Below are 15,077 nucleotides of genomic sequence, written 5' to 3'. Positions count from 1 at the left end.
AATTAGTGTTTCCTTAACTTCTTTGAAAATAATATTGACTATAATATTATTATAGTATTATTATATATAATACACACAAACTATTCACAGAGGCTAATTCCTCAGTTACTTCAAACTCAAACATTGATTCCTCAAATAACAATGACTGAGCAGAGTCAGTAACATTTTTCAACTCAAGAGGCAAAGAAAACCACTCGATGTGACAGGAAATGGTTATTTCCCTGGTATTATAATCCACCATTGATGTTGCTCCCAACGTCCTCAATTCTTTGAGCAACTGTTCACACCAGAAGGTTAATGGTCTTAGACAAGTTTATTTTCTGTGGCCACATTTCTTTGGCTGCAGCAATCAAACATGATTTAATGAACTCAGCATTGGTAAATGGCTTTCCTTGCTTGGCTAACAAATGAGCCACTCAGGAACTTATTTCACTTGCAGTCCCATTTTCATTTTTTATTTTCATATTTTATTTTTAAATTCTGTGATAAGATATTGTTTTAACTTTTCTAACTATTCTGACTGCTGCTTTCCTGTGAGTTAGGAATGTTGTGATAAGTGCTCAGTTGGCAGTGTAGACATGTATTGTAGTCTATCAGTACAACTCTAGTATTGTTGTGTAATGAACACCATGCTGTACTTTAATTCATTAACAAAATAATCCACATTCTACTGATCTGTAAAAGCATGATATTTGAAAAGTCTACTTTTTTATTCTTTCCTTATTTTGACATGAGGTATATCACTATTAATAAAAAGTAATAATAGGATGTCATGGTATAGCAATATATATAGCACTTGAAATGCTATCAAGTTTTAACTGTCACTGCCATTTGTAGTCTGTTGAGCAGTAGTGCAAAGCAATGAGAGTAACACATAAAGCAATCTACCCTCTGTCACAGTGTCAATCTCTGTCACAACTAGTCAACTTTGCCTCAGTAGTGCAAAAGCCATAGGCCATACATAAATCAATGGGCATCGATGGGTTTCAATAACACTTTATGGACACTGAAATTCAAATTTTATGTAGTATTCATTTGTCACAAAATACTCTTTTGATTTTTTCCCAACTATTTAAAAATGTAAAAACAATTCTTAGCTTGCAGGCTGCACAAAAAAATAGGTGGTGGGCCACATTTGAACTGCAGGTAGTAGTTGGCTAAAATCTGATCTATAAGATAAGAATTCCAAGCTATATACTGCTATATATATACCACCCTCAGAAACACCAGACTTACTAAATGGATCACGTGACAATTCAAACCCAACATATACCAAGGTAAATTAATCATCTTCTGTCTACTCTAAATTTTCTCTTCCTCCTATGTTCCCCAACTCAGTTCAGCTCCCAACCCCTGAATCCCACAAGTCAGACACCAGAAAATTGGCACTCACTCTGACTCCTTTCCTCCACTGACATCCACTCAAACACACAAAGTTCTAATTATTTTACTTCCTAAATAGTACCTGAAACCACCCCCTCTATCACCTTTATTCAAAATCTCATTATCTGTCACCTGAATATTACAAAAGTCTCCTAACTAGTCTCTTTACTTTCGTCCCCTGAAATCCATCCTTCACACTGCTGCTAGGATGTTCTATATAAAATATAAACTGATTAGCACACTGTCCTTAAAACCCTCCTGGAAACTAGAATAAAATTCAAACTCTTCCAGCCTATACTCTGGAAGCCTCATTTTTACACATCTCTCCCCTTCCTTACTAGAATCACATTAGCCCTTCCCTCAGCCCTTTCACAGCCCTAGTCCTTTCCTGCCACAAACCCCTCTAACATCCTAAAACAGCAGTTTTTCAAATTTTTCTCTATGAAAGCCCCCTGAGTAAACCTATGGGGAAGTGGAAGAAGGAAGCTAAGAGATCAGTCAGGGCAGTTCCATTTCTATATGCTTTATTGTCCAGGCTTTCAGATATAATGTCATTTTAAGAAGCACACAGACAAGAGTTCCATGACCAAAAAAATTTGTTTTTGAAAATATGGCTGTAAGTCTAATTTCCTTGACGTAACATATAAGGTGTTATAAGAAGTGACTCTCTCGTCTCTCCTCCCTCATCCCCAAGCCTCTTTTTCTATCCTCCATCAATAGGAATAAAAAAGGTGGTTTCCAATCTCTGTGCTTTCGCTCACCAAGCCCTTGCCACCTCTTCTCCCTTCTTGGTTTAGCTAACTGGTCTTAGAGGAGTCCTTATTGACTTCATACCTTTGAATAAATGTTATTTTTTCTTCATCTGAAATATTCTGAAAATATTATTTACTTGATTGTGGATTCCTTATCTGGCTCCCCTCACAAGAATGTAAAAACAATAAGAAAAGAGTTCCTTTGTCTGTCTTATTCACCACTGAATCTCCAGAATCTAAAGAACAGTGCCTGGTACACAGCACATGCCAGTAAATATTTTATCAAATGAATGAAAATGTCTTGTTAATTTTTATATCCCAGTACACAGTGTGGTGCCTGGCACACAGCAGGAACTCAACACATGTATACTAAAAAATAAACCTAGAAAAAAAAACTGGGGTCAGAAAATGAAGAGCCTTGAATAGCAGGCCAAGGAGTTGTATATTCAACTGTGACAGATTTTGTCTTACTTTCCTATTCACTTGTTTATCTCTTCAATCTTTGATTGTCAGTGCTTCTAATATTTTGATTTTCCTCCAAGCTCTTTCCCAACTTTTTTTGTCACGCGGTTCACGATGTTAACATAAAATTAGACATAGCCTAGATTTTAAATGTGGCTCTACCTAAAGTAGCACATGGCAACTTTGAAAAATACATAACATTCTAAATAGTAACAGAATGCTACAAATAAAATATATTCGAAAAATCATGAAAAAAAATCCTCACCACCTTTTATGAGAATTTAAATCTTTTGGATTTAGAATTATTAAAAATCATAAAAAATTTTAATGGAAAGGTTTTAAATTACTCAAGGGAAAAAAACATATATCAAATAAACAACTTATATTCTATGAAATTCAGTGGTTTTCTAAATAATATTTGTATTTAAATAATGCTTAAGACAAAATAATGTTAAATTCTGCTAATAAAACATCAATGAGGATATAGAAACATATAAAAATGATTCTTACTAAGTTATTGTCATCTTGGAAAGCATAATGCAAAGTTGTGATCCATTTATTGTCTCCATTCACTAACACATCCCTTTCTTCACGGAAACATGCTGTCTGAAAAGGAAAAAATTTTTTTGAGGACACTTCTTTAAAATTAGGAAATACATTATGTAAACAATTGCTTAAAATATTTATTACATTCTGTTCTGAAAAAGGAAATATATCCAATATTATATGACTTTTCAACAAGTCAAGTTTCAAAGCACCCTCAGAAACTGGACAACTGAAGTAGTACACTTAAAAATATTTTATATTTAAAAATACTGTTAGAGTTCAAAAAATCAGAAAAATACACAGACTCATTTAACAATCATGGTCCAACCTCCCACCCAAATAATATAAATGTCAATATTTTGTAATATTTACTTCTGATCTTTTTGTTTCAAGAAAATACAAGTTGTAGCCTTCCTGTTCCTAGAGCATTCTCGTTCCTTCCTCCTCTGATAAAATGAATAATCTAGAATTAGTATATATTCTTCCATCATATGCTTAACATGTATGTATCCAAAAACAATAGAATTTTTTTATGTTTTGAAAATTTCCATAATAGTATAATTTTATCTATCCCTTTGCAACTTGATTACTTTTTACTCAGTAATGACTATTTCCCTTTAATTGCTATGGTATTCCATTTATGAATATACCAGAATGTATTTATGTAACAAATCATTAAAACATAGTTTATTCCCAATTTTGTATTATTTCAATGTTGCAATCAATGTATCTGTACAAATGTACAAGAGTTTTTCTAGGGTATACACTTGAAAGTAGAAATGCCAGATATAAGCATTTTCAAGTTTACCAGATACAGCCAACTTTCTTTTCTAAGTGCTATACCAATTACTATCCTCATCCTAGTGTATGAAGTCCCTTTTTCCTCCACATCCTCAACTACACTTGGCATTAAGACTTTTTAGTGTTTGTCATTATGATGGGTGTGAAATAATATCTCATTATTCTTTTAATTAACATATCCCTAATTACAGATGCAAATAAATAATTTACATATGCTTACTGGACATCTGGGCTTTCTCTTTGAATTGTTCACTCCCTTTGCCCATTTCTCTAATGGATTGTCATTTTCTTACTGATTTATGAAAGTTTTAATTTATTCTGAGGATATATTTCCTCTATTATAAAGATATATTCTGGAGAACCTTAGAAATGTGTGGCTAAAAATAAAAAAATAACTATATGATACATTATAATTCTGTATCTTTAAATTTTAAATTAAAAAATCACTATGCCAGAAAATTTAAAAGGAACTGAAAGGTAAAGTAGAAACTAAAAGTCTCCCTGAGTCATGTCCTCATATTTTCATTGTCCACCTGTTGTGTCCAGAGGTTACTTCCAATAACTCAATTGAATATCTTCTCAGAAAATTTCTATGTATATATAAGCATACAAACACACACACATACACATACAAATACACTATATTCATGTGGTATCCCATCTCCCCCATCTTTTCTTTCTTTACACCAACGAGATCACAGTGTTCTGTAAGCTGTTTTTTCTTTTCAACTAATGATGTATCTGAGCAGGTTTCCATACCAGTACATAGAGACCTACCTGATTTTTCTTAATGGCTGTACCATATTCCATACATACTAAAAAATCATCATACAGTATTCTACACACAGTACGTGCTTAAACATTTATTTCCCACAAGATAAATTCAATAACTATGACATACAAAACAATTAACATTATCTAATTTACCCTAATTAAGTACCCGAATTTTTCCCATGTATTTCCATAAATTTTATTTGATGCAATAGAATTTCCAAAGCCATTCATTAAATATCATCACCAAAGAAAATATTAAAAACAAGTAAAGCTTAAACCAAATGAATGGGCAGTTTTACCTATCAATTAAATTATTAAAATCTAAAATATTATGCTTTGGTTCATTTTAGGAGGAAAGTAGAATCACTTGACATACTCACCACTAAATGCTGTTTTAGACTTTAACTGACCTGAGGTTATAATTTGCTGCTAACACTTCAGAGAGGTGGTGAAGTCTGTCAGAGCCTAGGAGACTCCTTTCTCCCGGCTTTACCTCACCATGACAGCTATCTGAAATTTTAAAGACCCAGCTAGAATCTAATAAGCATCTGACTGATGACTCCAAACTAAATAGAGTTCCAAAAGACTATCCTGTCAACAGAAAGGATTAAACTTCAGTAGATTCTAATCTATTCTAAACTGTTTAGTGAAAAACTAAATTAATTTTTAAAAACATAAAATATAAAATAAACTATTTATAATATAAAACTTTAAACATATGTAAGAGAAAGCAGTAAAATAATCCTCTGCCCTCAACGTACCCACCAAACAACTTTAACAATTATTTTATTGTTCAATCTTGTTTTAGCTACACACTCTCACTCACTCACCACCACTCTCCCTCTGTGCATAGGTGTGCACATGTGCACATGTGAATATGTACACAGGACCTTTTGAAGAAAATCTCAGACATCATATGATTGTATCCATACATATTTAGATATTATAAATGATTCCTATTATTACCTCAGACACTGAGTTTAAATGTGAAGCACAGGCCCTTTTTGCTTCAGTATGTCACACTGTCCTCAGCTGGTTGTCACAACTGAGGAGGAGTGGAGGTAATGCTACTGGTATCCAGTGGGAAGAGGCCAGGGATGCTGCTTCACATCCTACAACGCACAGGACAGCCCTACAAGGAATTATCTGGCCCCAAATGCCGTAAGTGCCACTGCTGAGAAACCCTGTTCTAGATCAGTATTAACCAAACCATGATGCATGTAAATACCAAGGATTCAATGAAATTAAAGACTTTAATAATGTCTAATTAAACTACCTTTTGAAAACACTTAAATAAGATTTTTTAAAATATTCCCCCTTAAAAAAAAAAAAGAGAGAATATTTGAGTGTCTAAGAATGCATTAAGCATGAAGGGAAGGTTACCGGAGACCATGTAGCTTCTTCAGATTCTGTCACTCAGTTTCTATTCACCCAAGCATACTACTTGCCACAGTGATGGTTTTGATTGTTATGCAGTTTTACATTGTTAATATTCAGTTACACATTGTTTAAATTTTATTCTTAATGGGCTATTGGTTAAAGAGAAAGGTCAATGGGAATACCTATGATGAAAGAGAAGTTAATATGGACCATGTAAAAATGATAATAATTCTATAAAACTGTCACATGATTCCCTTCCCTAGGTCCATGGGCATTCATTAGATCAACATTCTCATACAGCACATCAAAACTGCCCAGATACTTGGAAATCATGTTAAAAAGAAAAAACCCACTCATGATATATTTACTTTGGCTTCTCATTTACTAGTAATAAAGACTTATTTTACCCATAAAGTTATCACAGAAAAATTCTTTCAAATAATTGAATCATTCTAATATTTGAGGGGAAAAAAAGCCAAGTTTTCTTCATTTTTAAAAAATAAATAAGTGGAGTTTTAAACTGCAAAATGTAAGAATTCCAAATATTAGCTCTTACACACCAAAGCATCAATTTACTTTTAACTCTCCATATTAACATATATTTGATGGCCAAAGCAAACATGAGATATGTCACAGAAATCATTTGATAATATCCACAATTGGCAAAAGTGTGAGAAAACAGACATGTTTACATACTATGACTGCAAAGACACACTGATTCAACTTTTTAGAAGACAATTTGGCAACAGCTATCAAAATTGAAATGTATACCCGCCCCCCACAACCCAAGAGTTCCACTATTGAGGAGTTTAATCTAGAGAGTGGGTAAATTCTAGAGTCAACAGAATGTGAAAATCCTTTGGTGTAAAAATTATCCCTAAAATCACTTCAACCTCAGTACACACAAACTGGAGTACCTCAGGGTAGCCAACAGCAACATCTCTGATTGCCAGCATTTCACAGCCCCTTTTATTTTTATTTTACATTGCTTAGGTGGCGAGACTAGTTCTCAGGCATATTTTCTCTCTTGTTTTGAAATTTCTCTTTGCCAACCACACATAGCTAGATTTGGTGAAATAACTGAATGTATAGATAGTTAGCTTCCACCTTACTAAGAATTCACACTTTGAATAAACTTACAAAAGTACTCCAAGTTATGTGCATAAAGATTTTTACTACAGCATAGTTCAAAATAGCTAAAAATATGGAAATAATCTAAATGCCAATCAATGTTTTTTTAAAAAAATCTACCTGCTAAATAATATATCCATTCAGTATAATTAAACTATTAAAAAGAATGAGATAAATGTATAAATACGGAAATGGAAAACTCCAACACATATTATTGAATGATAAAAAGCAATTTGAAAAATCAGTCTTTTAATATGATTCCAACATAGTAAAATTTTCTATTAAGGATAAATAAGAAATTCTTAATAATGATTTACTTTGAACAAAAAGACTGGATATCAGGGGAAGAAAAAGGAGTTTTCTTTTTTGACGTTCTATTTTCTGTAGTATCTGCATTTTTTTAACGCAGGTGACAAATCAGTAAGTAAACGCAGTTCAAATCTAATGACTTCAATTCATTACTATTGCTACTGCTGCTACTACTACTACTGGCACATACAATTATAAAAATAATAAAAGAGGGCTAACAACAATAGCAAAAATAATAAGACAACAGACATAAACCAGTTAAACTGAGATACATTATTACTCCACTTACGGTGTAGAGACTATTACCTTTATTTAATAAATGAGATAACTGAGCCTTGGAGTGGTTTGACTCTTGAGATGGAGAGCATTTCTGTAAACTATATTGTATCTTCCACTAAAATGAGTAAGGACATCTCCTATGTGAGTGAAATCAATAAGACTTGAATAAATTTGAAGAGAAAGTAAAATTTACAGAATAGATTGGGAGAAGTTAACCTAAGGGATTGTTGATGCACTAACAAAGCTTGTAAATGATGAATCTGTACAGAGCCTGCTAGTCCGAGGCCATATCCTTTGGGAGGCAGCCCATATCCAGTGACTGACTTAGGCAGGTGCATAAAGGTCAATCATTTTGGCACAAGGCGGGAAAACTCTGAAGGACCAATTCTCCTCCACAGCACCCCGCTGGATCAACAGAGACTGTTGAGACAGCCTGACTTCTCCCTGACAAATCATGTTTCCCCTCCTTTCCCTTCTATCAATGTCAATTTCAAAAGCACTCCCTAATAAATATACTGCACACTAAACTAATTCTAAGTGTTTACTACTTGGAAAATCCAACCACCAACAGTAAGGCAATTCAGTCTTAGGGAAATACAAAAGTAAATACTTAAGTTATTGAATATAAAGGGCACTGACACATATGTTAGAGAGTGACATAAGAGTTCCCAGATACTTTTTTAAACAGGGCTTTACTACCTCTGTAACTACCTTTAGGAGGTAGAGAGGGGCTGGACTCGGGTGGAGTGTACTCAAAAGAGTACTTTAGCTTTCTCTGCAATGTGCTATTATCTGTTTTACAAAAAATGTATCTATATTTCATGTGTGCAATTTTTTTTCAGTGGACAAATAGAAAAAAAAGACTGAAAGCAAAACTTGCAGAAAATGTTACTGATTAATTCCAAGTAATGGAAAACAAGTGACTATTAGTTTCTTCTTTGTGTTTCATTATATTTTTAAAGTTTTCCAAAAGAAATATTGAAGTATTTACTTTCACTACCACCGTATATGCCTATCATCATGGGAACCATTTTTTGCTTTTCCCTACGTGTTTGTTGTTTTTCAGGTTGCTAGAAGTACTGGTAGACAAAGGAAGACTCCTAAGGGCTAATTTCTCATTATCCTCTTATGGATCTTACTAAACTCCAAGGCTAATACTCAGCCTACTCAGTAGTGTAACCTGTCTATAAGTCAAATATTAAAATACTTCCACATCACTAAGTTCTGTTTCCCTGAAACCTCTGAATGCCCTACCCCATCCAGCTACTCACTATGACCCAGCACAGCAGAAGACCTCCAGAACCCCTCCCCCAGATTTATGTGTAACGTCAGTTCTGACCATACCATCCCAGCTACCAGACATTTTAAATATCACACCAGTCAATCTTTCCCTCAAATCTAGCACTAACATAAAAATGCTAACACTTCTTGCAACAGCAGAGTTTACTCCTATTCTTAATAACATAAAACAAAACAAAAATTTAACTCCACAATCAGCAATAAACAGACTCCTTAGAGGCCATATTCAAAATTCCTGCTGACTTCTGCTTAGAGCAGAACACAGAAAAATATAGAATAATATAAACAAGTTAGATCAAATTGGAAATCAATCACTATAAAAGTTCTTCCTATAAAAGAGACTGGTTTCCACACATTCTTTTAATGTAAGTGTATAAGCCCCACGTTATCAAAGGGTTTCCACTTGATTTTCAGGCAATATTAAATTTCATCAAGAATGTAACATTTATCATAACTACGTTATAACTGCGAATTGTTGAATTTGTCTCTTAGGCCTTAAAAAATAATGCCATCATAGTTAAAAGGTTACTAAATGATACTTAAGGTCTATTGGCTCTCTGTATTTTATTTTTCTCCAAAAATATTTCTAAAATGTTATTTAAATATTCCAATAATTAGAATCTTACCTCAGCTCTTTTCAGCATTTCCCATTTATTCAATATTTTCATGGCAAACACCTTATCTGCATTTTTCAGTTTCACTACAGCAACCTAGAAAACGAAACACAACTTTTAAAATATGATAAATAATACTTCTTTCAGTCATCCATTTTCCTTTTTCCTCTCTGTAAAAAAATAAACACCAAAATTATCAATGATTTCCATGCAGTTCAAATTCTAAGATCCTAAATCAAATAATATTGTCAGTTGAAAAAGTTACATGAGTGAACATGTCCCAAACAACTGTGTTTTTGAACATGGTGTCAGTTGGTGATTGTATATTATACCCTCCTTTTCGAGTTTTCTGCTCTACAATTTAAACTAAATAGCTACTATCACTAAGAAATTGACCAAAATGTACAATGTGAAATAACTAGAGTTTATTATAACCCAGCACGCCAAATTCCAACATGATGCTACAGGGAGTGCCAGCAGCCAAAACAAGTAAGTTCCATGGGGATCAAACAGTATGAAATAAACTATATCACAACTCCCAACACACACACACACACACACACACCCCCACACCCCTAAAGATCAATTAAGGCTAACAGCTCTACAAATTGTAGACTTCACACATTCCTTTCCAACAACAACAAAAAAAAAGGAATATATATCTCTTTATTCTGTATTTAGTTATGGATCAAAAAACTGTCAAGTACAAATAAATAAGACCTCATTTCACCCTCAACAACTGATTACATTTCTGTTTTTACTTCTCTGCGTCAGTTTGACTAGCTACTCAAAGGGCTCTTGCAGCCCACTGGAGATGCTATAGAGCAGACAGTGAACTACATAAGCTGTTTCCAGTTATCTATGAAGGGGCAGAGTAGGGGAAAGATAAATACTACCCAAATATACAGAAGGAGAGAACAAACTATATACAACGTATCTTTAAACAGTTCAAAGGGATATTTCCAAGAATAGAGAATAGATATAAACTCAAGTGCCAAAATTTTAAAAATCTTAACAGCAAATGTACATATCAGGAGTATCTAATAAATTTATATTTGGATCACAATGCAATAAAATTAACATCACCATACAATTAAAATCAAAGTAGAATTCTATAGTATTATCTAAACTAGAATACATTTTGGTAATTGTCATAAGTGGTTGTACTAATGACTATGATTATAGTTTTTTACCAATTAAAATGGTGGGAAGGAAGAAGAAATATCTCAATTTCAAATATAATCACTTCAGTCTTTACTCATATCTCGTCAAATCCACAGAAATGATGGATCAGTTAAACTGATCTCCCAATGGGTTCATGTTTAAAGAAAAGGGGCTATAAAAGATATAGAAACAACCTAAATGCCCACTGACATACGAGTGGATAAGGAAATGGAATATTATTCAGCCATAAAAAAGAAGGAAATCTTGCTTTTGTGACAACATGGATGAACCGGGAAGACATTATGCTAAGTGAAATAAGCCAGAAACAGAAAGACTGTCAAAATAAGCCTGAAACAGAAACAGAAAAAAAGCCAGAAACAGAAAGATATATGATCTGACTTAAATAGGGACTCTTAAAAAGGCAAACTCATAGGAACAGTGGTTGCCAGGGGCTAGAAGTTAGGGGAAATCAGGAGACTTGGGTCAAATGGTACAAACTTCCAAGTATAAGACGAATAAGTTCTGGGGATCTAATGTACAGTATGGTGACTACAGTTAACAGTATTGCATTATAAATTTGGTATTTGCTAAGAAAGTAGATCTTAAATGTTCTCACCACAAAAAGGGGACAGAGGCAATAATAAAGAGCAAAGAAAAACATTTTTTCACTAAGATCTCTGAAGGCTGAAAACACAAGTTTCACTACTCTGTAGACTTAAATTATATGCTGCACAATTGGGAATACAAATGAACAGATGGATAGGAGCACAAAGCTAGGCGTACCTACATTTAGGAAAGGGAAAAGATAAGGAAGGCTATCACTTAAGCACTCTCTTATTCTGATTTAGAGGAGAATGGTTGAAATATTCCAACACTTAGATTTCCCCTCCTTAGGACATGTGGTGTGAGAAGTACTCCTAGCACTGTATGAGTCACCAATTTTCTATGCACATGAGTGTAAGTATCTGACGATAGCTAGAAGTAGTAGTAGAATCCACCAACACATAGTGAGTGTGTTCTAAATGCCAGGTACTCTTCTAAGGGTTTTCTGCAGGTCCACAATCCCATACCTGCAATTCTATAAGCCAAAGGGTTTTCAAAATTCACAGGGCAAAGGCTAATCATAGGGTTTTTTTGCTTGTTTTTTAATCTCATTTAGTGTAAAGATAAACATGATTCATTGCAGAAACACCAATGCATTTGCTTATGAGATGCTGCTCCAAACCCCAATAGGAGTGCTATGTAAAACGGAGTAATACGTATTAAATTATCTTCCTAAAATACAAAAAATATTGGAACCAAAACCCCCTCTGGATTATACAGCTGTGCAGCAGAAATATAAACTAGCACTTACTGAACCCTCAAACATTGAGCTAGCAATTATTGTGGCTGTTCAGGGTCATGGTGACAGAATGGACTCTGCAGCTAGGCCTTGGGTTACACACAAGTATAAAGTACTTACAACTTTAAAGTCTGGCACTTCATAAGTCTTCAGTAAGCATTAGCTATGTGTCAGGCATTGCACTAAGCACATTATAGTCCAATCTCTTAATTGTCATTTGCTCCATCAGTAATATGTGGTAGATGTTACACATTCCAATGCCTTTAATATTTTTAACTATGAAATAAGCAGCTTTGTTCTCAACTTCTAACTTTGTAATTTTATACCCATGACACATACATATACATAAAGTTAGAAATAGCCTCAAATGAAAATATATACAAATAAAAACTAAGCTACAATATTTGTGTGTGGTCTCCCATAGTAAAATATTGGAAATAACTTAAATATCCTGAAAGAAGAAACTGACTATATTACAAAAAAAAAAGAAAATTATTCTTATTCTTGAAAATACTGTTAAAGAGTATTATTTAATAGGAAAAAATTCGCAATACGTTGTTTTAAAAAGTTTACTAAAGTTTATACACTATAATTATTTTTCTATATATACTCATAAAATATATACCTATACAATTCTATGCCATAAGTATATTGAGAAAGATAGGCATCAAAATATTGTAAAGTCAGGTACTTATATGGGATATAATTTCTATTCCTCTTTCTACACTTTCTGTGTAGTACATGTGAAATTTGAAGCATTGAGTGGGATAGTGTGGAACACCATACCTCATACTGGTCATGAAATGACCACTAATTATTGAGGTATTATTCTATGGCTGATAAGGGTCAAAATGAGACCCACACTACACATCCAGGTGGTAATTAGGAATGCCACACTTCTGCAGGGTGAAAACACTCTCAAAGCTATCTTATAACAATTCATGAGCTGCGGAAATACTTTTCTGGAATGAGGTGGGATGTGGTGAAATAAAAAAATGTCAGTTCAGAGAACATTCTTAAATTATCAAATTGATGACCTGATGAGACAAGAATATGAAGTTAATACAGTGATAAAATAAAACTGATCTTGCTTTTTTTCCTTTAACATTACAGATCGCTTTCATGTTCATTTCAGTAGAAGAAAACTAAAAAGAAGAAGATGATGAAAAAAAGATTCTCCTAGAATTCTAACTTCAGGTTCTAGATTTTCAAAAATCACACCTGACATATAAGAGGGTAGTAGGTTAAAATGTCCTTTCTTATTTAATTTGATCATAATGAAGAGAATATTTTGTATGGACTGGAAGATTTAAATTTAGTATCAAACAAAAATATAGTTTTTAAAACACCAAACATAGAGATGTCTTCAAAGACTTCATACTAAAAGCATTATGATGTTAGAAAAATCACAAGTACTACAGATAAATCAGTAAATGACTGATTTATGTAAATGAATGAGTTCTTAAACACAATTAAAGAATTATCACTTATACCTACAACATATAACTTAGGAATGATCAAACTAAATAGAGCTTCAATATCCAAGAAGCAGTTGGCATGCAATTCTACAAATCTAGTCTACATTCAATTTATCTAGAATTCACCTTACCTCCTCTGGTCCATCCCATTCCAATCTACCATTATATCCTGCCTGGACTGTCCTACCTAGCCTCTCTACTTCTGCTCTTATCCCCCCAAATCCATTCTCAAAACAGCAACCACAGTGATCCTGTTTAAACCTAGCTCAGATCATGACACTCTGCTCCCAAACTTCAGTTTCTCCAAGTAAAAGTCAAAGTCCTTGCAATAACTTGTAAGTATCCTGGGTCCAGCATATCCTCGTCTTCCAACCTCCCAGATCTCACATTCCTGTCCTCCTAACTAACTCTGGTCCAGACATACTCATCAGCTTGTTCAGTTTCGACTTAGTGCCTTTGCTCTTGTTATTCCCTAGGTCTCAAATGGTCTTTCCTCCTATAGCTACATGGTTTGCTCTCTCACTCCCACACTGAAATGCCATCCTGCCCTTTCACACTTTCTATTCCATTTCATTGTTTCCTTTTCCCCTTAGCTCTTATTATTTAACAAACTATATATTATATTTATGTGTTTGTTTATTGTTTGATTCACTCACTAGAATATCAGCTTTATGAAGGTAAGGATTATTTTTTTCTTATTTGTTCATTAATATGTGCCCCAGTGCTTGGGAATCAATAGGTACTCAAAAAATATTTGCCAAATAAATGACAAATAATTGCTAATCTATGTAGGTGTCAATCAATAGGTACTCAATAAATATGTATTGAATAAATAATGACCGATTTGTAATCTATATGAGTGTATATACACATAAAACTGTAATGCATCCATATGCCAGGTTCAAGCACACTACTACACTGATACTGAAACTCAAATAAAAACAAGGCATTATTATAAAAGAGATACAATTGTGTATTTTAAGGCTTATTTGGTGTGTACCAGATTATTCCAGCTCATGTTGATCTCTTAACAGTGAGGATGGCTTTTAAAGTCTTAAGGGCACAACTCAACCTTTACTATCTTTTGTCTATTGTTGCTGTTCACTATTTATTGCTTCATGTCTTTATCTCCTTTTTATCTCTGCTATATAATGTCTATCATCATTTATTATTAATTGGAATAAAATAATAAAAACAACTCTTATTTATAGAAAGCTTACTCTGTGCCTGGCACTGGGCTAATAAAGCACAATGCTTATACTGCCATATTCAGTTCTTACACCACTCTTACACAGTAGGTTCTACAGTCCTCGCTACCTGATTACAGAACTAGCGTTATTTACTGCTATGAGTACTGAATAGT

The 15,077-nt window shown here is 33.5% G+C and overlaps 1 protein-coding gene across 13 annotated transcripts in view; it reads right to left on the bottom strand.

Moving 5' to 3' along the window:
- The window catches only part of CDC42BPA (CDC42 binding protein kinase alpha), a 237,400-nt gene that overhangs the window by 168,673 nt on the left and 53,650 nt on the right, over nt 1-15,077 (bottom strand). For all 13 annotated transcript variants that reach the window (XM_031438480.2, XM_031438472.2, XM_031438479.2 and 10 more), the window contains exons 3-4: nt 9,743-9,826; nt 3,108-3,203 (exon numbers count right to left, since the gene is read on the bottom strand). In XM_031438480.2, the coding sequence (XP_031294340.1) occupies nt 3,108-3,203; nt 9,743-9,826 (180 nt within the window). The remainder of the gene's footprint in view (nt 1-3,107; nt 3,204-9,742; nt 9,827-15,077) is intronic.

This window comes from Camelus dromedarius, chromosome 21, assembly GCF_036321535.1.
Source record: "Camelus dromedarius isolate mCamDro1 chromosome 21, mCamDro1.pat, whole genome shotgun sequence".
Taxonomy (NCBI): Eukaryota; Metazoa; Chordata; class Mammalia; order Artiodactyla; family Camelidae; genus Camelus; species Camelus dromedarius.
Note: the sequence above shows the minus strand (reverse complement) of the source record. Positions and strands in the feature narration are given on the sequence as shown.